Raw genomic sequence first — 23,865 nt, forward strand, 5'->3', positions numbered from 1 at the left:
CAAAATACTGCACCTTCTACAAAACCAAGGATATGACTTTTTATGCATATAGAACATCGCATGGAAATTAATGAAATTGAAAAGATTCATCATTATGAATGCAAGCTAATATCACACTGCTGTAGAACAAATAAAAAGAAAGGTAGAGTGTATATAAATGCAAAAAGTGGAGTTAAGACCCAAGTCCTTCAGGTTGACTAATATTGTGTTGAAATGTTTTTCTGAATTCTGTGCCACAGTAGTGAATCTGGAAAAACACAAACTTGTAAGTACTGACAATTTACAGGTCACCAGCAGAAAGTATCTTAAGCTTCAGAAAGCAGCCAAAAATGGTTTTAATAAGGATAAATAGACTTAACTAGAGAATCATAGTTTGTGGAGATTTTAATATTGATTTTCTGTAAGGATGTTCACATTGAAAACACCCTGAGTTGTTAATGTCCAGCTTTTGATTAATTGCCACAGTAATATTCCCTACAATGATTGAAGGACATATAGCAATAGCCATTGACAATACAATGGCCAAATGCTGACAGTAAAATATACAGAATGATTAGGTACAGTCCACAAACAAAAATTTTTGTGGCACAGAACCATAAATAATGACTGAATCACAGTTTTAGGGAGAAATTTACAAAGCAGATTCTGTAAGTGGACAATTTAACTCTTTCTTGAACATATCTCTGCAGCACTATGTGTCTTGTTTCCCCTTAAAACAAATGAGGTAAAATAAAACAGAATCAAGATTAAGAAGCACCAGGTATCTCCTGGGATTTAAAAAATCTTGTGCTCGGAGGGAAGAGCTCTACCTAATTTTTCACAGAGATAGAGATTACAGGCCCTTACAAATAAACTGCTGGCAGAGCTAAAAATGAAAAAACGATATTCTGTTGATGTATTTTACAACCTCAACAAAACCTTTGGTTGCATGGAGCACAAAAAACTGCTAAGCATACTGCAGGGCTATGGCATTAATGGCATCCCTTTTACATGGATGTAGTCTTACTTGTATAACAGAATCACAAGCATGGGAGTAACCTCTTAATCAGGGTACATAATATGTAAGGTCTTACAAGAATGAGTTCTTGAACTACACAAATGATATTCCAGTGAATTTAAAGAACAGTTAAAGTACTGTAATGTGCAATGATGACACAAGCACACTGCCCAGAGATCCAGACTCAACCTTGCAGCTCAGACGCTAGCTGAACAGGGCCAAAAGTGATTAACAACTAACAATGTGAGTCTTAATCTCACAAAGATTCATATTATCCCATTTCAAGCAGCAGGAACGGTTTGATAGAATCAGTAGTAGACATTAATGGTCACACTTTAAATGAAACACGTTGTGTAAAATTTCTTAAGATTTAGGTGTATCAAAAGTTAAAATTGTGTCAACCAAAGATACATTAATGATGCTCAGGTCAGCATGTTTTGCCCTTAAAAGCATCTCTCATTGTGACCTTTGGACAAGAGTGTCAATTCATTTTGCGTAGTTGCACTTCCTGCTGTACAAAGGAATCACCTTCTCGGACAGCCCATTTTCACGTAAGTGAAGTGTCTCCCTGCTATACAAAGGAATCACCTTCTGGGACAGCCCATTTGCACATAAGCAAAGTGTTTTATTCTGCAGAAGTGAGCAGTAAGAACAACGTGTAAAGCAGATATCTGTATACCTTGTAGAGACTTTCTATAGATCTTTCTACAGATCTTGGCAGACCTCACAATACATTTACTTACTAATGGTTTTTGTTGCTGACAAAATTGGCATCAGGTGAAAAGTGATGTACACAATCACAATACAAGGCAAGACAAAAAATAATTTTTATGTAGACTTTGCCTGCTCACCTAGGGTTCAGAGTAGAGTCATGTACCCTGCCACAGTAGTATTCAAAAAGCTCCTAACTAAAATAAAGCATGAAATTGGGAATCTAACCAATTAAAAATAAAATAAAATGAAATAAAAACACGCCACATAAGCTACTCTTTCAAAAATTATCCAAATAGCTACATGGTAAGTAACTGTGTTTTTTGTCAAGTACTATTAGTGTACACAGGACTCACTATTTGCAGTTCTAGGTAACTATTTTTGTTGAAAAATACTAGTGCATTCAAGTAATACTGAAGTACCAATACAAGATCAACAGCAGCTGTTCCATATAAGTGAGGGGATAGTACGTTTTCCATGTAGCAGCTTTCTCTAATTCGCTTAGTTAAATTTAGCTGGCTTATGCTTCAATAGTATCAAGCACTAATACAATATACAGATTAAGTTTGTTATTTTCTAGTCTTTTGTTAATATATATCCTTACTTGTTACCTATCACTGAAGATAGTTGTCCTTGATGGGATCCGTGGAGCATAGTGAGTAGATGGAGGAATAGAAGGAAGTTGTTAGTTGCATTTCAGAGTAAATTAATCATTGCAGTCCATTGGTACAAGATGTGTTATGTTGCTGCAGTGCCATTTTATACGTTGAACAAGTCCCCAACGCTGCTCCTGCTCCTGCTCCTCCTCCTCCTCCTCCTCCTGTTTACATAATGTTTACTCTCTAATACTACTCTTTATTTAATTCTGTTGTTGTATGCTGTACAAGACAATTCTTTCATATCTTCTCTTTAACAACATTGTGGCAAAATCATAATTTAATTATTTGAACATGTAACAAATGGTGTTCAGTTATGTAACAAACACACCCAATTAACTGAGAATAGCATAGACAAAAGTCATCCACATAAGAATTAACTTTAGTGATTAATCACTATATTGACAGGAATGCAATGGTGTAGTAGTGTGCCGGATGAATGGTAAATGGGAACCCACAGCAATTTTCAATGGTACATGTAAATTCGATGGACTGTTGATGCTGCCGATTTTGGATTTATTTTTCTTACGTGACATTACTGGTGCGTATTCTGAAATTTATTTCATCTGGTATTACTTTACAATAATATTTTCTGTAATTACTGAGAAGCTGGCAGCACCATTATTTGGTAAGTAAAGACATTTTATCTCCTTCCACATCTGCTCGAAATAGTCTTTTCAATCACAGTGATAAATATATCGCTTCAGTTTAATACTGAATAGGTAACTGTCAGTTCTGGTCATTGTGTGTGTATTACTTATTATATTTCACAGTTTAACACAATTTACTTATTCCTACATTAACAGTCAAGTCAGATAGTAACTGAGGCAAGAAATAGGCTTCACAATAGAAAACAAAAAAAAAGGGTATGCAGAGGAAGTATGGGGCTGTGCTTTACTGGGCGACATCACATGGAGTGAAGGGGGTTAAGAAGTGGTAAAGGCTGGAAAAAAAGGGTCGGGCATTGAGGGAGACATGCAGTCACAGAATGAGATAGGCGATGAAGGCCATAGCCCAGTGAAGAGGAAAGAGCTGAGAAGATTTAAGAGGTGGTGGATGGGTAAGGGAAAAGAGAGACAAGCAAGTGAAGTGGAAGAAATGAAAGGGAAGAAGGAGCAAGAGGTAAAGAGCATGGAAGGGAGAGGATGAGATTGAGGGAGACTGTAGCACATCTGATGAATGTAAGAGAGTAACACATTGCTTTATTCAGGGTTACATTCAGCTGATACATCAATTCTAGCTGTAGTTTAACCTGCATACATGCCGCTTTTTGCCAGCACCTACAAAAAGTTACTTCAGTCTATATGTAAGCTTCACTGTAACTCACTGGGTAAATCAGTTCAAGCATCAGAGGATTGCAAGGGCATTCCACCTCCAGACAGACAACACCCAGTAAATCACAATGTGGTTCATACCAACCTTTGGTTAGAGGACAGCTTTACTTATTTTAAATCTTGTGTTTATCTGAGGATTGTTCTGTTTCTTTTTCCTTTCATCTTCCTTTTCTCCAACTTGAAGTGCAAATTTTTGCTTTATTGTTGTTTATTGATGCTTTTGATGTACGTCAGTTGTCTAGTGTTCTGATGTGAACCCTATTGTAAGAGTTGCTTAGAATTGCTATTTATTTAGTGGAACTACTGCAATTAGTGGAATGTGGTACATAGTTGTTTAGATATTAAAGAACCAAAACTGATGATAAAAAAAAAACAAAAGATGCTGTTAAAGAAAAAACTACTATAAGGAAAGAATGTAGTAGGTAACAGCAACCAACTCTTTTCCCTTTTACATAATTTATTATTTCATCACTGAAGCCTGTCAGTTCATCCTCTTAATGTTTTAATCATCCAGCAATACCTTCACACTGGCTTTGATGTTTAACCATCTCTGCTGATTCTATGGCTGCAAAATTTTAAGTAACTTACTCTCTTTGTTACTTCCTTTATGCAATTTAATCTAATTTCAGAGTAACCCACCTTAAGATATGACAGAAACTGTGATAACTAACTACACAATTTTATGAACTGTATGTGCAGTATATCCGTATGTTTAAGTGAGTGAACCAGAATCTTATATTTACTTAGAGGTTTCACTAACAATGCTTGGGTCTTTATATTGATTTGTTTGCACTAGCTCAAATGAAGCACATAACACACAACTATACTGTCCATTTCATCGATTTCAGAAAAGAGTCAGAATTTTAATACAAAGTCATCAAACTGTGATGGGGTACTCTCTCCACTGGGATCCTGCGTACCACTTCCTAAATTGTGTGATGGGAAGGAAGATTGTAGAGCTGCATGGGATGAAACTTCAGCAGCATGTAGCCTGAAAGAATCTATTTGTATCAAGCCACCTTGTGGTGAGTTCCTGATATTTCATTATTAATATTAAATTCTTACTATGTGTCATTGTGTGATTCTTCTATAAATGAGAAAGCATAATTCTTAAAGACTTATTGAGAAACCCTCTTAGTAATATCTCAGCCAACAGTAAACTGCAGAGGGATCACAAACTCTGCAATCTTGACAAATATCTAATCTTTTAATTATTAAGATATTCTTGTGTCCAATGACATCAGCATTAGCTGATGGAAACTTAGATATTAAATGTTTTACATTCTATATAGGAGCCATCTTTGCAACACAGTTAGAGAAGACAGACTGAAGTATCAATTTTGTTCAGTACATTACTTCATTCCTTCAACACTAGTTCTGGAATTTTACCTGTAACTCTGGGGAAACGGGGACTAATCAGACGATTGTTTTCAGCCACTAGATATCTAGCAAATATATCGGGTGTACTGCCAGATCACTGCGTCCTGTTGTCACAGAGTTGCCATGAAGACAATACATACTGCTGGCACCCTCGTTGTGGTAAGTCATCACACAGTAGCTGTTTTAGTGGTAAGAAGTTATTTATACACATTACTGGTCATCCAATAGGTTATACTAATAACTTTCAGACTTTATTCAGATTGTGACAGTATGTTAACACTTTCTTCGACCCAACCACACATGTTAAGCATGTCCTCATTTCCAAGTTAACGATAATTTAATAAATGCTGTATTGTATAGTATCTTGTTCAGTTATATTTGTGCTCTCATAAGCTCCTCACTTTAACAAATTAAATTCCTGGATGGAATAATACATAAAATAAAGGAAGGTAATCACTCACCTTTAGCCAACTGAAGTGTGGTGCATAAAAGCACATAACAGAAAATGCTGCTCACACTTACTTTCAAACTCTTGTTCTATCCCTAGCAAAAACACACACACAAATCACACTGACATCCAAATGCACACACGTAGCCACAGCTTTGCACCTGGTTGTGTGTATGTGCATGCACGCAGGCATGAGCATATGCACATTCCCGCTTTTGCTACAGAAAGAGCAAGAACTCAAAAGCTAGTGCGAATACTGCTTTCTGTTGCACGTTTCTATGTGCCACATAATCAGCTATATGTGAGTGGTTGCTTTTCCTTTATTTTCCATATCATTTTTACAAGAGGTTGTCATAAAATGAGTTCTGAACCCAAAGATTCTATTCATATCCATACACCTTCTCTTAAGTTGCTATGTAATATGTGAAACCTTTGGAAGTTTAATACTATGTATTTTAAGGAAAACCTTTCCTTCCTAATGCAAATTTGTGGACTTTTTATTCATTTTCATTTTTCGATGCTAAATATATTTCAAACATAAACCAGCAGGAGTTAGAAGCACGCTACGACACTGTATGTTATATGAAAATGTGATTGCACCACATCTCCTGCTGTTGCTCTTCACTTCCCAGTACTAATATTAATACCCAAGAGGTGTCTACACCATTTTACAAAGCGTAACTATGCCATTTACTGCCAATGTAAGCATAAATGCTTCTAAGTAGAGTTTAGTGTTGTTACTTTGACAAGAAACCAGGAATTTTACTTCACAAATAAAAAACTGAAGTGAACAATAAGGCACAAAAAATGAAATTTGGAAGTAGCATCCTTTGTCAAGTGTTACTGATGACAACACACAAGTCATTTGCATTTTTGTAGAATGTAACATGTATCTGACTGTGGTGGAAATCTCAGAAGTGAACACAAATCCTGGGCGTAACAATAATTCTTTCAGAGCCTCTAGGTAGCTGCATAAGTTTATGCAATGTGGGTCCATGCCCCTCATTGGAAACCAAATCTTGGAACAAGGTGGTCTACCATTACTTCCCTGAGCACAAGACAAATATAGAGTGAAAAACATGGGTTTATATTAGGGTCATAAGTTGTGTGAGCACAAAAGTTCTCAGATGATTAAGATTGAAAAATTGTGTAGCTCATCGACTTTCTTCATGACACAAGGATGACGTGTGTAGTGTACTACAGCAAACTGCCTAGTAGGACAAAATGCAGCTGCAAGTAGAGATCTTTTAAGCCTCTGATAACTCAGTACAAGTCATTGGACACATCTTTGTCCCAGACATTACTGGCCCCCTTAGAGCACATATTAGGGAGACAGAATTCAATAACTGTAATACAGTTGAACAATGTGTGCACATTTGTCTGCTGAAATTCTCTTTTTGATGGTGAAGCAAGAAGCACCCTAAGCAATAGCTTCTGATAGCAGCAAGAGTGACAAATTTATACTTAAGAACTTTCTGGTCATACAATGACAGCGTAAGTATTTGAGTCCCAGAGGTGAAAAAAATATATCAAAAAATGTCTGCAGTTGAGCAAATTCTTTTTATCTTATAGTTCAGTCCATTTATGAAAACATCTCTCAGATCCATGTCTTAAAGTTTACCACAGTATTATTTTCATAGCTACGTTACAGAACCAAAATAATGTCATCTTGTACTAGTAGCAGTAATAATGACAGCATTGCTGGCCCCAATCCTGGACACTCAAATATGCATAAGCAGATCCAGAAAATTGTTATAATCATAGATTCTTGTAAAGCCCTGTCCATATTTTGAAAAATATTCTGCACATCTGTCTGCTTGTGTCTGTATGTGTGTGTGTGTGTGTGTGTGTGTGTGTGTGTGTGTGTGTGTGTGTGGGCGCGAGCGAGTGTATACCCGTCCTTTTTCCCCCCTAAGGTAAGTCTTTCCGCTCCCGGGATTGGAATGACTCCTTACCTTCTCCCTTAAAACCCAAATCCTTTCGTCTTTCCCTCTCCTTCCCTCTTTCCTGACGAGGCAACTGTTGGTTGCGAAAGCTAGAATTTTGTGTGTATGTTTGTGTGTCTATCGACGTGCCAGCGCTTTCGTTTGGTAAGTCACATCATCTTTGTTTTTAGATATATTTTTTCCCACGTGGAATGTTTCCTTCAAAGATGATGTGACTTACCAAAAGAAAAAGCACTGGCAGGTCGATAGACACACAAACTAACACAAACATACACACAAAATTCTAGCTTTCGCAACCCACGGTTGCTTCGTCAGGAAAGAGGGAAGGAGAGGGAAAAACGAAAGGATGTGGGTTTTAAGGGAGAGGGTAAGGAGTCATTCCAATCACGGGAGCGGAAAGACTTACCTTAGGGGGAAAAAAGGACAGGTACACACACACACACAAACACACACACACACACACACACACACATATACAGACACAAGCAGACATATCAATTTATGTGTGTGTGTGTGCGCGCGTGGGGGGGGGGGCGGGGGGGCGAGCGAGCGAGTGTATACCTGCCCCTTTTTCCCCCCCTAAGGTAAGTCTTTCCGCTCCCGGGATTGGAATGACTCCTTACCCTCTCCCTTAAAACCCACATCCTTTCATCTTTTCCTCTCCTCCCCTCTTTCCTGATGAAGCAACCGTGGGTTGCGAAAGCTTAAAGAGTGTGTGTGTGTGTGTGTGTGTGTGTGTGTGTGTGTGTGTGTTTGTGTGTGTGTGTGTGTGTGTGTGTGTGTGTGTGTGTGTGTGTCTATCAACATACCAACGCTTTCATTTGATAAGTTACATCATCTTTGTTTTTAGATATATTTTTCCCACGTGGAATGTTTCCCTCTATTATATTCATATCATGGATTAGCAAGTTAGTTTTAGATGGACCTACAGTTTACCATGGACTTCAAAACCACATTTAGAAATCATTTCACTATCTGCTCACAAATAGTCAACTTTTTGAAACAACATACCCTTTCTGAGATCCTGCACTACTTAAGAACTAAATTTTTTGAGAATTATCTTGACAATACTAAGACAGTATTTCTTACCACCATTCTGAAGGATTGTTGTGCATATTGTTTGTTGCAAATTTCATAATCGATAGAAACTGTTTTCTTCTGTATACACTTGTTCATCTATTCTTTGTCTGTCATAGGTTGCAAACCTTGGGAATTTAGTTGCCGATCAGGAGGTGGTTGTGTGGAAAAGGCTGCTTTTTGTGATGGCAACTGGGATTGCTCAGACGGATCTGATGAACGAGGCTGTAGCTGCAAAGATTTTCTGCAGCTGTCTAGGCCATATCAAGTATGTGATGGGCATAGGAACTGTCTTGATAAGGGAGATGAACGAGATTGTGGATGTGGGAACCCCAACAGTTATCACTGTCGAAGGTATTTTTTCTTTCGTTATGCAACAGGCTTTGAAAATTTGATTTTTCAGAGCTGGAATGAAAAGAGCCTCTTTATGATAAAGGCTTTGCCAATTTTATTTTCGTGACTTGCAATGAATTCAACATTTCAACTGACTGTAGGGCATACAGGAAAGTCTTACTTTGTTTAGATCTCTTAAAATGAGGAACAATTTGCTGAGTTATGGTAAAAGATGTTACATCTTAATTACTTGATTAAACTGCGAATTTAACTGCATACTATGAAATATGTTGTAATATATATGTAGTAGCTAAAAAATATTTTACATTAAGTTTTTGAAAATAAGAATGTATACTGATCAGCCAGAACATTATGACCATATCTACCTTATGGCCAGTATGTCCATCTTTGGCACAGATAACAGCAGTGACACATCGTGACATAAAAGCAGTGAGGCCTCAATTGGTCGCTAGAGGGAGTTGACACCACATGTGCATACAGAAGTCACGTAATTCCCATTAATTTCGGGGAGGATGGAATGAACTCAATCACATCCCAGATGTGTTTGATCGGGTTCAGATATGGCAAGTTGCAGGACCAGCACATCAATTTGAACTGCCATTGTGTTCCTCAAACCAATCCATCATACTCCTGGTCTTGTGATATGGTATATGGTACATTATCTTGTTGAAAAAGGCCACTGCCATCGGAAAACATGATTGTCACGAAGGGATGTACATGGTCTGCAACCAGAGTACGATACTCCTTGGCTGTCGTGGTGCCTTGCACTAGCTCCACTGGGTCCATGGATGCCCTCATTAATGTTCCTAGAGCATATTGGAGCTGCTGCCAGCTTGTCCCTGTCCCGCAGTACAGGTGTCGAGGACCCGTTCCCATAGAAAATGACAGATTTGCGTCCTCCCAACACCTTGATGAAGAAGGTATCAGGATTCATCAGACCATGCAACGCACTGTCACTGTACCAACGTCCAGTGCCTATGGTCATGTGCCCATTTCAGTTGTAGTTGCTGATGTCATGGTGTAACATTGGCACATGCATGGATCGTCTGCTGCTCAGGTCCATCATTAGGGATGTTCGGTGCACTGTGTGTTCAGATACACCTTTACTGTGCCCAGCTTTACAGTTTGATGTTAGTTGCACTACAGTTTGCTGCCTGTCCTGTTTCACCGGTCTGCCCAGTCCACGAGGTCCAACATCTGTAGCGAGGAGTAGTGACGCAACCCCATGATGTCTGGACGTTGTTTAACCTCTATTTTTTCACACTACTTCTAGAATACCCGCCAAGTCAAGCCGTTTCCAAAATGTCTACACATACATGGTGTATGTGGCCTAGCAGTCATTCCTCGCCAGGTGGGTCAGTGGTTGTAGTCTCCTGGCTAACCAGTGTATTTTTATCAAACTAAAATTTTAAACAGTACATGTAAAAATATAGTAGCTAAATCGACATCTACATCCATACTTTGCAAAACCACTAAGTGTATAGTGGAAGGTACTTCCCATTTTAGCAGTTATTAGGGCTTCTTCCTGTTCCATCTTCTACATTATGTATCTGTTCCAAGTTAGTACTGATGCAGAAGTTTTTACTTACCAGATAAATGAGCTGGTTTTTAAGTAACCTGGTTCTGGCATTAGTATCCAATTTTCAAAGCAGAGAACAACTTCCCGTGAAACTTTCCACCACCATATCACCTAGCACCCTGTTTGACTATAAGTTTCCTTATACTGATTTTTATTCCATGAACTGCCACATGGGATGTATAAATTTTGTGTTTTTCCACATCAACATTTAACTGATTTTAAAATTTCTTCATTTTTGGTTTATAGCAAACCAAATATGTGTATTCCAAATGACCATTTATGTGATGGTGAACCAGACTGCCCAATGACGGATGACGAAGAATCTTGTGTTGGCATTCACTCCAAGGATAAGGGTTACAAAATGTGAGTTTCTAATATTTGTACAAAACTATGACAGTATTATTGATTTTCAACATCATTCTTAAATTAATGTAACCTTTGGACGGTAAATGTTAAAATAATCTGAGATGTGGTTTTATGTCCCACAGCTCAGGTGGCAGAGTATCTGTGCGTGTCTTTGGTGCGTGGCATACACTGTGTCTGGCAAACCGTGAGCCACCCTATGAGCTGGCCAGACAACTCTGCTTACAGTTAAATGAAGTCACAGACAATGAGGATGTGGAGCTCAGCAACATAGCATCACAACCTCAGCCAACATGTGCTTCTTTCTCTGAAGTGAGGCTTGGACGAGCAACACTAGTGTTAAGGCCAGGTCCAGGATCACTTATTACATGGAACATGGCAAGCAACTGCACAGCTGTTGACATTAAGTGTCTATAGTGATGTGGCCATCCTGTGTACAAACGAAGGTGACTATTCATAGCTGTGAGCACTGATTCAGCCCATAAAAACATTTCACCTAATTAATTAATAACTGGGCAAGTGCTACAGACCACCTTCGTACATCTCCAAACAGAAGTACCAAAAAAGACTGAAATGTGTTTTACAGTAACATTACCTGCATCATCAAATTTTGCCGATAATGGCTGAAACCATCTCTGATACACATAGTTACATGTTCATATAACTTTGCATGTAAGAACTGTTCCATATTCATTTTTGACCTCATTATGATAATGGGGAAAGCTAGTCAGTTTTCTGCAGTGCTTCTCATTTATAGCACTACTTCTAACTGGTAGAGCAACTGCTACATAGTATCTATATCTTTCATATGCCATTCGTAAAATGCATCAGAGAAATTTTAAAATTTTATATTCGTGGCTATAATTCAAATCTCCTGTTATCTTACATTTACCACTACAAGATAAGTGTATAACTTCTACTATGCTAGTCATCTCGCACTATCAATGAATAACAATTCATTTTTTGACTTTGTGAAAGTACAAGTACATAGTTACACCTTTAAATAAAAAGTACAGTATTTTGTGTTTATGGTTCTGTACAGTGTCTAATAAGATGATATCTTATGATGTAATTTTTATTGATATGACTGTCCTGTATCAGGTTAATAGATTAAAATAATTTGTACAAATCAAGTAGTCACTTTTAAAGCTTTTTATTAATAAAAATTCAATAAACTATTACAATGAATTGTACAACGTGAAATATCTACTGACTTCAAAACACATGCCAAGCATCAGTTTGTTAGGTCAGTCTTGCTAATGACAATTCAGTTATGTTACATGTGTAGGAATGCTGCCTACCTAAATGCACTAATAACTAGTAGTCTGCTTGTCATATGGAAGTGTCTGAATACACTTTTTTGTCAACATACCCAAACTGTCAAGACCCCAATTATACCAGAAATACAAAAATACTACACGATATCCACATTGTTCCTCAGTAACAAATAAATAACCAGAATTCTTTACACTATGTAACATGGTAACAGGATTTAAATATATTCATGTACACTATGTACACATTATGTACATCCCTTTACTGCCACTTTAGTGCAATGTATCTTTTTCTCAGACATTATCACAGCCACTTAATCTCCATTCTTTCAGTCAGAAAATAATAAAAAAAACTGTTTTTCTACATGGCTGCCTGCAGATCCAATCACAAGTTTGCAGAGAACATACAAGACTTAACCATCAGTCTTTGCCCAAAAAGCCATTAGAAAAATCAGTGAAGAGTGTCAGTAAAGCAGTATTACTGCAAGTAATATTTTCCTCCCAGCATTACTGTTTGGCACCTGCAAGAGGAAAAAAAAGTAGATTGAAAAGCAATTTTAAGCAAACAATTGCTACTATAAACAGATGAGAGAATTCTATCCAGATATTAGTACTGAACTATCAGGCTCATCCTAAAATAAACATCAAACTTGAGCCTGCTGAATGTAGGAATACATACAATGAGTATCATCCAGGAGCCATAACTCACCATGCAGCTAGGCTCTTGATGAGACTACTACTGCCCTTTCTCCAACGCCTGACACCTCGTCATCATCAGATAGGCTCAGATCTTCTACAGCAGGTTCATAGAAAGCCGTCTGCACAGAGGGGGCTGTCCACTGAGTGAGCAGGTATACCACTGCCTCATAAGTTGCCATCATTATCGCCGTATTTGGAATCTGTCTAATCAGTTGAGTTGTAAGCCCACGGTATAGACCACGAGCACCTTCTTCACGCCAGACCGTTGCTAATGTCTGCCAGAACCGCTTGTATTTGTCACCTTCCTCTCTCAACCTCGTGCGCGCCACCTCTGTGAACAAACAAAGATGGATTACAAGGTACATAATGACTGATAAGACACGAACACACTTTAAAATCTGAAATGTTTATACACACACACACACACACACACACACAAATATTTTGTTCTATTTATTCTTTATATGAAGCTGAATATTATGTGGCTAGATCACATAACTAATGAAGGGCAAGTAAACTGGGAAGGAAAGAAATGCATACCAGAACATAACTAAAATGAGCTAATAGTTGACAAGATACATACCAAGGTATCAAGGTTCAATTTGGTAATGGAACTAAGTTTGGAGAGTAAAAATTATAGGAGATCAAACCACCTCTAAAGCATGTGGCTTCATAAGCCTGTAGGTTTTAATAGTTATGCAGGCAGAGAAAAGGCTTACATAGGATAGACCAGTGGAGAGCTGCAGCAAATCTGTCTTCAGACTGAAGGTCACAACAATAAAATATATCGATGAATGAGAAAAATGAAGTGTTACTGCTACTCAATAAATGAACTAAAATATAATTTTCCAGGCGAATTTTAACATTGTGTTGTTGTTGTTGTTGTTGTTGTTGTTGTGGTGGTGGTCTTCAGTCCTGAGACTGGTTTGATGCAGCTCTCCATGCGACTATCATGTGCAAGCTGCTTCATCTCCCAGTACCTACTGCAACCTACATCCTTCTGAATCTGCTTAGTGTATTCATCTCTTTGTCTCCCTCTACGATTTTTACCCTCCACGCTGCCCTCCAGTGCTAAATTTGTGATCCCTTGATGCCTCAGAACATGTCCTACCAACCGGTCCCTTCTTCTTGTCAAGTTGTGCCACGAACTCCTCTACTCCCCAATTCTATTCAATACCTCCTCATTAGTTATGTGATCTACCCATCTAATTTTCAGCATTCTTCTGTAGCACCACATTTCAAAAGCTTCTATTTTCTTCTTGTCCAAACTAGTTATCGTCCATGTTTCACTTCCGTACATGGCTACACTCCATACAAATACTTTCAGAAACGACTTCCTGACACTTAAATCTATACCCGATGTTAACAAATTTCTCTTCTTCAGAAATGCTTTCCTTGCCATTGCCACTCTCATTCATTCAGCTCCTCTCTACTTCGACCATCATCAGTTATTTTGCACCCCAAATAGCAAAACTCCTTTACAAATTTAAGTGTCTCATTTCCTAATCTAATTCCCTTAGCATCACCCGACTTAATTTGACTACATTCCATTATCCTCATTTTGCTTTTGTTGATGTTCATCTTATACCCTCCTTTCAAGATACTATCCATTCCATTCAACTGCTCTTCCAAGTCCTTTGCTGTCTCTGACAGAATTACAATGTCATCGGCGAACCTCAAAGTTTTTATTTCTTCTCCATGAATTTTAATACCTACTCCGAATTTTTCTTTTGTTTCCTTCACTGCTTGCTCAATATACAGATTGAATAACATCGGGGAGAGGCTACAACCCTGTCCCACTCCCTTCCCACCCACTGCTTCCCTTTCATACCCCTCGACTCTTATAACTGCCATCTGGTTTCTGTACAAATTGTAAATAGCCTTTCGCTCCCTGTATTTTACCCCTGCCACCTTTAGAATTTGAAAGAGCGTATTCCAGTCAACATTGTCAAAAGCTTCCTCTAAGTCTACAAATGCTAGAAACATAGGTTTGCCTTTCCTTAATCTAGCTTCTAAGATAAGTCGTAGGGTCAGTATTGCCTCACATGTTCCCACATTTCTGTGGAATCCGAACTGATCTTCGCCGAGGTCGGCTTCTACCAGTTTTTCCATTCGTCTGTAAAGAATTCGTGTTAGTATTTTGCAGCTGTGACTTATTAAACTGATAGTTTGGTAATTTTCACATCTGTCAACACCTGCTTTCTTTGGGATTGGAATTATTATATTCTTCTTGAAGTCTGAGGGTATTTCGCCTGTCTCATACATCTTGCTCACCAGATGGTAGAGTTTTGTCATGACTGGCTCTCCCAAGGCCGTCAGTAGTTCTAATGGAATGTTGTCTACTCCCGGGGCCTTGTTTCGACTCAAGTCTTTCAGTGCTCTGTCAAACTCTTCACGCAGTATTGTATCTCCCATTTCATCTTCATCTACATCTCTTCCATTTTAACATTAGAACAATTTAAACACCCCAATATACTCATCCATAAATTTATTTCAAATGTGTAAATAACAAGGAAAATGGAAACAGGCCTCAATGGCTGGGTGAGAAAAGCACAGATAACACACTCTTCTGCACTGCAAGCAATAACACCTTACACAGAGGATTAATCTGTTCTTAGCCCACACTCCAATCCCTCGTCCTGATCATAATAAATGTTGTGTGAGCACTGTTACAGAGACACTACCAAAATTCTCTCTTGTAGCTGTTAGTGAAAAGAGTGCAGACGAGGGTTTTGAACCCTCAACTTAACATCTAAAAACTGAGCTCAGAATGGCACAGCTGTACAGGTAATTAAGTTCTCTGGTATGTGTAAACCATTTCAGATAATGCTGACATTGTTCAACATCCTACGACTGCCATGTCTACTATAAGTAATACACTTTTTCTTTACCAAAGACAGCAGGAATTTTGCAGAATTTATGTGGATACTGCCAATACAATCAAGCATTCAATGTAACGGATGATGGGGTGAACCACGGCATAATTCAATGAAGTTCACTGACCTCCCTCCCCAACCTGCATTTCTTCGCAAAAAGTGTATTCTGCGAGTGGAAGGCACTGCAACACCAACATCTAATTGAGAAGTTCCGTAGATTACGGTGGAAAACCAAAATTTTAGTGGTGTTATCACCCATAAACAAATATTCAGCAAGGAAAAAAATTCCTTAAATTACCGTATGTTTCTTGATTCGCTCGACATTTTCTGCAATAATTATAGATACCGGAAGTCTCCGCTTTACAACTAGGGATAAGACCAACACGCAGAAATTGACAACATCGTGTGCGACCCCTTACACTTAATAACTAGCCTCTTCAGTTCGAACGGCCAACAACGCAAGATGGCTTCACACAAGCCGTAAGGTGGAAGAACCCTTTGACCTCCTTAGCGGAGTACGTAGCAATGAAGTGACCCAGAAAAAAATGGCGTGTCCCCGGCTTGGCCGTTTACAGCGAAGATGCTCAAGGACGTGATGCCAGAATTAGCCGTCACCCAACCAGCTGGCGCCAGCTGCGAATATGAGACGCCACGACACATTGTGTGCGATCAGTGCTCTGTATGAATTATAGAGCCCACGCAGAAGTCGGTAACAAGGCGCCGTGAAGTGTCTATTGTCGACTGACAATTCAGCTACCTGCTTAATCTTTACGAAAAGAAGATTTCAAGTCACTTAGACGACACAGAAACTCGAGCAGTTGCTCTGACTGGAGCGACAAACGCAGTTTAAACAGACAAGACACGCCAGCTGCCCGGTATTTGCCGTCAGCGGTCTGACAGGTATAGGTTTAGCATATTCATCTCATTTAAAACCACCTGTGATCTCTAATGTTTTAAGAAAACCACGATGACGGCGAAAAGTTTATGGACATGAAAATATTGGCTTCCGTACATTTCAAAGTTCTTGCTACAGTTTCTGCGTACTTGCAACTGATAACGGTTGCATCTAAAAATGCAATTTCGTTAAAGGAGAATAAAAGAATGCTACATAAAGAACTTGTGAAGCATTCTCTAATTCATCAGACGCCATCATCACAGCTAAGATGAAACTGACCAGAAGAAGCAGTTTCAGCTGTATTCGAACAACATATTCCCAATGGAGAGAGAAATTCTGATAATCAGAACTGCTGAAGCTTGTTGTTTCACCTCTAGCTGCCGGCCGTGTACTCTGCCATTAATAATGCGTTATATATTTGAGGATGAAAAAATCTGTTTGCTTCTAATGGCGCAATTATTCCACAGGCATCACAAATTAACGATTTAATTACTGTTATTAAACTGACACGGCAGAATGTTGTAGCAGTAGTTTAGCAACGAATAGAACCTGAAACCTGCAATTTTAAACATTTTTACGCTAGCCCAACAATTTTCCCAGGGCTCTTATAAATCAGAAAATAAGAGAAACACTTCGGAATCAAAACCTTTGTCAGCCAAATGTCTATTCAACACCTTTCAATAAAAAAATAAAACACTGCTATTATTAACGTTTTTGTGTATCCTTACACCTATCCAAGCACCTGAAAGGTTATATCTACTGTATTGCTTCATATGATGCAATGGACGACTTATTTACTTCTCAAGCCGTATATATAGAAATAAAAGTTGTCTGCCACTATATGTGGATGTTTGGCTTGGAGGCCAAGAGTCCGAAAACGTTATTACAGTCATGTAATCAGGCGGTTATTCGAGTCATGGTGGTTCCAGTGCCAATGAATTCGTTTATCGACTTCGCCAGGTGGCAGCAATACTTGTAATTAATGATGCAACATAATATGAACGTAGTTTTACTTACACAGGCTGCTCGCTTTTGAGTTGCAGCAGTGCCTCATTTTAAGAGCACTTGGCAAACAGAACACCGCTGTGATTGTTGCACATTAAGCGCAATGTTAGGATTAAATTTGTTTCTGGTCTTACGACAAAAAGTAAAACCGCTTTTCCGCTATTGTTTTAATACAGAGCAGACCTCACAGCTGCCATGAGAAAGTCGGTGTGCTGGAAGACCGAGGACAAGCAATGCTATTACTGAACCAGCTGACTAACTGCTGAAGTTTAGTGCATAATCAAGTAACACGCAGGTTAAAAAAAAAAATACAGATGGTGAACTAATCCTTCAAAGGCAAAGAAAACTATCAGCATGGCACATTTGACCTGACCTGAGTAGTTTTTTTTTTTTTCTTCGGTCTTTCAGAACCTTTCCCGATTGCGAAGAATGAACCTCTGTCTTAAACACCACTACCGTAGAACCATGTTTCATCACCAGTTACGATTCTCTTTAGGAACATATTGTTCTGATTTGCGCAATCCAAAAGCTCTTCAAAGATTGTGAGGTGGTCTTACTCGTCTTGAGCCGTGGGACGAACTTGGCGACACCAGGGCGTCCTGAACGAGGAACATCTAACTTCCGTCCGGCCATTTTTAAACCGTGTGAACAATTCGTGCGCCGAGTGTGGCCTAAGCACTCATCATCGCAGGCTTCCTGCATCATTTGGTGTGTTCCTGTAAAGGGTTTCTTGAGTTTCACGCAAAATTTAATGCAGACGCGTTGCTTCTCTAACTATTCCATCTCGAAATTCGCGAACTGTGGGGCACAATGTTCTACTCAATACACACAGAATAACAACTGACATACAGTAATGAAACTTCCGGCAGTTACACATTGATTAAACAAAGGCGTTTGCAGGGAGACCAACCGCATTTCGCTCCAACACACCTCTGGCGCGAAATTACTAATGTTCCCGGGGTTTTTGAACAGACAATGTATCTCGCACGTGAGAAGGGAATGATTCGGCACGTACTGTGGTACACAGACAGCCATAAATACCAAAATGCATTAGGAAGGAAGATCTGCAATATTTTTACGATGTGCCCTCCGCCAATAACTATTGGGTCACTTGCGGATATGTATGCATGTAGATTTATAAGATTAGAACTATGGAATAGCTTTGTGCAATATGGATGCCGTGTTCGGAAAAACCATCACTGCTAGGCAGAGAACTTTTAACCCCACGTTCGTATCATCTGAAAATTGGCCAAGTGTTCGTGACGATTCTCAACTCTTCATAACAAAGCATAGGTGGGATGTTTGTTACTCTAGTATCCTGTAGTGTACACGGTTCACGTCGGCCAACAGTAGGAGGCATCCAGCAGACAGTTCTGTCATTTTCTCAATTCTGACTGATGGTACCCGAGAAAGCCGCCCCTGGTATTTGCAGCGGTCGGCGTACCGACTGCTTGCGACGTAGCAGTAATTTACGATACGGCCCCGTCCACCAGCCACTGCCATGCGGATCGTTGTTTGGCGAAGTCAGTTTCTTACGTAAAATACTGCACCTCGACACGCAGTCTGTGCATAGTGTTACGTAAGCAGAAAGTTCTGAGGCTTTCGGTAAAAAGGGATCTTGATAATTGAGCAACAGATTCTGGAACATACAGTTGTTCTCCCCTCGATCTGTAAGGCCAATGCAGTTGAAAGGGGACAATATCGGGACTCCGCCGCACGCCGTAGGGTTGCTTGCAGTGGGTAGACGTCGATGTAGATGTAGTGAAAAATGAGTCAAATGTATCAGTAAACGAACCCACAGAACTTGGCTACGAATAGTTTGTATACCGTAATACGAGAGCAAGTGGAATAAAGTAAAATTTAAAGACCCGAAGGAGGAGAAGAAAAAAAAACGAGGCCTTTTCCACTTTCTATCCATAATGTACAAAGGCAATGCGATAGAAGTTTCGTAAATTAGAGCACTGGGGAGAGATGCGATAGTTCGACAGTCTAAAAACACCGCCTCACAAAAAAGTGAAACACACACAAGGGAAGAAGGAAACGAAATTAAAACTTCACGAGTTGAGTGTTTTGACATTACTGAAGTGACTACAAAATCGAGTCAAATTCAGGAAGTATTTGGCAGTATGACGTACTCCCTCTAGCCTGGATGCATGTACTGATCCGGTTGAGGAACGGTGACACTGCCGTTGTATCGTGTCCTGAAGCAACCTAAACCACGACTGTTTTAACTTGTCCTCTATGGCCTGGATATTGGCACTGGGAAGGAGTTTACGTCCATGCTGCTCCCATGCGTGTTATGTCTGGGATAGTCCACGAGGTTTTGCTGTCCGTGGGAGTAGCTCAACATGGCGCACACAGTTCGTAGAGGAACGTGCCGTATGTGGACAAGCATTGTCCTGTTGAAAAATGACATCAAGACACTGTCGCACGAGAAGAATATATGAGGTGTACCGAGCAGTCAGTTTTTCTTCGATCACGACCAGCGATGAGCTGACGTCATACCCTCTGGCACCCGCACATCATGGCGTGGGGAACAACACCGCTGTGCCTCTCCAAAACATTGGAAGAATGGGACCTCTGCCCAGGTAATCAGCTGCTAGCAGACGATGCTCATCGCAGAACTGTGGTTAGTCGCTGAACGCACTGTGTGACGCCATTCCTTCAGCAGGCCACGCTTCCCGGTGATGGGACCACTCAAAGCGCAGCGGCTCGTGGTGTTCTGTTAACGGCAGCTCAGTAATTCCCTAGGCCATCTTCTGCTATTCCCCAGCCAGTGATGCAGGGTGATAATGTTGTTGGAAGGTGTGCATTACTTGTTCTGGGATGGCAGGCGCAGACACGAAGGGCTTTTTACGTGCTTGGTGCACAATGCGGCCATCCTCCCTTGTTGTGGTCAAATGTTGTCGACCAGAACCTTGACGGCACCTCAGGTTCTCATGCAGTGCAACGTCGGGCCAACATCGCATCCGAATGCGTCACAAATCTGGATACTGCAGGATTCGACCAACTGGCCGAATGGAGATCCACAATGAGGCTCCTTCCAAACTCTGCTAGGGTTTCCAGAATGAGATTTTTACTCTGCAGCGGAGTGTGCGCTGATATGAAACTTCCTGTGAGATTAGAACTGTGTGCCGGACCGAGACTCTAACTCGGGACCTTTGCCTATCCTGGGCAAGTGCTCTACCGTCTGAACTACCCAAGCACGACTCACGACCCGTCCTCACAGATTCAATATCAGCTCACACTCCGCTGCTGAGCGAAATTCTCATTCTGGAAACATCCCCCAGGCTGTGGCTATGCCATGTCTCCGCAATATCCTTTCTTCTAGGAGTGCTAGTTCTGCAAGGCTCGCAGAAGAGCTTCTGTGAAGTTTGGGAGGTAGGAGACGAGGTACTGGCAGAATTGAAGCTGTGAGGACGGGTCATGAGTCGTGCTTGGGTAGCTTAGACGGTAGAGCACTTGCCCACGAGAGGTAAAGGTCCCGAGTTCGGGTCTCGGTCCGGCACACAGTTTTAATCTGCCAGGAAGTTTCTGCCAGTGTTGTTAACGCTGCCCCACTGGCGTACACGTTATCTCCGTGCCCTTTCAGTGATCACTTAACATCTTGACGCTGTTCATGCATCATATATCGGCGTTGTTCACGCTACTTATCGACTGTAGGCAACGAAAGCCTCGTAATTCCATTATGTAGAATTTTACATGAAAAACAAAAACGGTTTCTCAAAAATTATATAAACTGATACAGGCATTAGGGGAGTTAGAACGGAAAAAAAATTCCCCATTTTCGGATTTTTCTCTCATTTTAAAATTTGCATTTTCCCAAATAAAAAGATACATACATCACTTATAAACTCACATGGGAAGTATTTTATTTTTTTTAAATATCATCTACACTGGTTGAAAATGTTAAAATGTTCACTTGCATTGCTCCAAGATCTAATAAAATTGGTAATTTTTTATGTAAAAGGCTGAATTGCTGGAATGTGTTGGTCATGTCCAGAAGAGGATGTGTGCAAGGTTGAGGAAGTTGAAGTTTGAGACAAGAAACTTTCTGATGGTAAAACTCAAAGAGGCAGGCTGACCGACAAAATGATTGATGAACTACAGCAGTATTATGGGATGGCTATTAGAAATAATACTGAGGATTTGTTGAAAAATGAAGCAAGCGGTATTGGCTACCTTCTTCCACAGGCTCAACTGATGTAAACCACCACCTCTGCCCTCCTGGATCTGATTCATGGTGCTATTACTGCAATGCCCAGTACTCAAACAGTTCATCCCAGCAGCAGTCATAGATATCATAAAACCTATTTACAGAGCTCTGCCAAATCGTGAATTACTGTCTGCATGGTCAGACTCAAAATACCAATGAGTAAGTCAGTAATCTTATCTGGACTTGCTAACCAAAAAATGTTTTTGTTGGAATGAAGACACTAAAGTGGGGGGGGGGGGTCCGTGATGCTGTTATTGCTTTTAATGATTGCAACACTGGTAGGGTGAAAGTGTTGCAGCATATGGGAATTAATCTTGGAGCAAACTGCATCAGAGGACTTTAACGGATTGACAAGGTTCGCACTGAAAGAGTATGCAGCACAGTTGGCCACTAAGGAATCCAGGAGGAGGAAGAAGAAGAAACTTGGAAAAAGATCAAGAGAATGATATACAGTATCGTGCAGGGTGCCTCTGAGTGATAAAAATAAAAAAATTAAGCATATATTAAGTGAGTTACAGTCTTTTGAAACTTTGGAAGCAGTTCCTGAAAATTAACATTTTTGTTGCATTTTTCCCTAAATCTTAGGTCGAGTAGATTATTCAAATTTCCAGGGAGTAATAACATACATATCTTGAGTCTTCTGAACTAAAAGAAGAACATGACGGAATGTATAATTAAAATTATGTATGATAATGTACAGAAATGTACATAAAATTTTAACTGTGTAATTAAAAACTGTATTTCCGAAAGCAGTGGCTAAAATGCAATTATCGTAGTTCAGTAGACTCTGAACACACAGTTCAATGTCCTGTAAAAGTTTCATGTCAATGGCTACAGTGGTTCCTGAAATACAGGGAAGCCAGCTCACTGGGGAACATTGTCGGGATAGGGCGTTCCAACTCCCCTTAATGCTGCATGTGGAACTAAGTCGTAGTAGTAGCCGCCTAGTTATTAACAAATTAGAGAAATCTATGCACTTTCAAATCTCTCTCTCTTATATAATGGAGTTATTGGTTACTGAAATTACGAGGTTTTTATGGCCTACCATCGTTATGTACACTATCAGGCCTGGTAACAACGCTATATATGAACAACACTAACGCACTCTGGTGGCTGTTCTAGCTGTCACGTCATCATTTACATGCCCGCGACGGTGTGTGCTTTACATTTTCATCCCATCATACCTTCTGGGTGCTTCAGTTTTTGTTCTCCAGGCAGTATATGCGCAAAAGAGAAGTTGCAGTACTCAAAAAGAAAAACATCGTCACTGTGGTCCTGATGTTAGCTGGCAGTGTGTGGTGGTGTGTGTAGTATTACATTACGAAATCACGTGCTGCAGTGAATGTATTGACTGGTCCTGAGAAATGAACCGTGTAGCACTAGCTTTTTACGTTAGTAAACAACTGTTCCGCGAAACTGTATTGTACACTAGGTCAGGCGCTTTCTAACAGACTGTGCTTGTATTCCGAAGGATGAAGGTCCGAACCCCCGGCCGACCACTCTTGATTTAGGTTTTTCGTTATTTTCCTCCGTCACTCGTGACCAATTTCGAGATAGAGCCTTCTCTAAGACCACGGCTGCCTATTCTTGTATCATAATACCACATTTTCAATCTTCTTGAAAAGTGATCCACCACTAAAAATACTGATGCAGCGGAGACAAACGAGTGCCAGAGTGGGTGGGGGGGGGGGGCGAAAGAAAGAAAGAAAGAGAGAGAGAGAGAGAGAGAGAGAGAGAATTTGTCAGTGAACCGGCGACCCCCGCATCCGGATGCGGCCACTACTGTGACTGCTACTGCTAGCCGCCGCGTCCCAGTGTTGCGTCACACCGTTCGATGAAAGCCTGCGACGCAGAATATGCCTCTTGTTCTCAGCCCTCCCTCCTCGTCGACAAGGTCGACAACGTTCCCACTGACTAATGCGTATTCTCAACCAGAGCACGTGCGACCGGTGTACGCCTCCAATTACCGTATTACAATATGGCAGGCACGATCATGTACTTAATCTCTCTCTCCTCCTCCCACGCCCGCCCTCTCCCCTCCCCATATATATGGGT

General features: G+C 40.2%; 2 protein-coding genes across 2 annotated transcripts in view; one reads left to right on the forward strand and one right to left on the reverse strand.

The window, feature by feature from the left end:
- Positions 1–11,734, forward strand: part of LOC126235300 (serine protease nudel-like) — a 212,883-nt gene extending 201,149 nt beyond the window's left edge. Inside the window, exons 17-22 of the mRNA XM_049944025.1 lie at positions 2,773–2,905; positions 4,547–4,723; positions 5,133–5,237; positions 8,669–8,903; positions 10,729–10,845; positions 10,971–11,734. Of these exons, the coding sequence (XP_049799982.1) occupies positions 2,773–2,905; positions 4,547–4,723; positions 5,133–5,237; positions 8,669–8,903; positions 10,729–10,845; positions 10,971–11,262 (1,059 nt within the window). The 3' untranslated portion in view covers positions 11,263–11,734. The remainder of the gene's footprint in view (positions 1–2,772; positions 2,906–4,546; positions 4,724–5,132; positions 5,238–8,668; positions 8,904–10,728; positions 10,846–10,970) is intronic.
- Positions 11,735–11,982: 248 nt separating this feature from the next.
- LOC126236965 (mitochondrial carrier protein Rim2) overlaps positions 11,983–23,865 on the reverse strand; it is a 172,226-nt gene continuing 160,343 nt past the window's right edge. The window contains exons 6-7 of the mRNA XM_049946671.1: positions 12,829–13,149; positions 11,983–12,640 (exon numbers count right to left, since the gene is read on the reverse strand). Of these exons, the coding sequence (XP_049802628.1) occupies positions 12,836–13,149 (314 nt within the window). The 3' untranslated portion in view covers positions 11,983–12,640; positions 12,829–12,835. The remainder of the gene's footprint in view (positions 12,641–12,828; positions 13,150–23,865) is intronic.

This window comes from Schistocerca nitens, chromosome 2 (genome assembly GCF_023898315.1).
Source record: "Schistocerca nitens isolate TAMUIC-IGC-003100 chromosome 2, iqSchNite1.1, whole genome shotgun sequence".
Lineage (NCBI taxonomy): Eukaryota > Metazoa > Arthropoda > Insecta > Orthoptera > Acrididae > Schistocerca > Schistocerca nitens.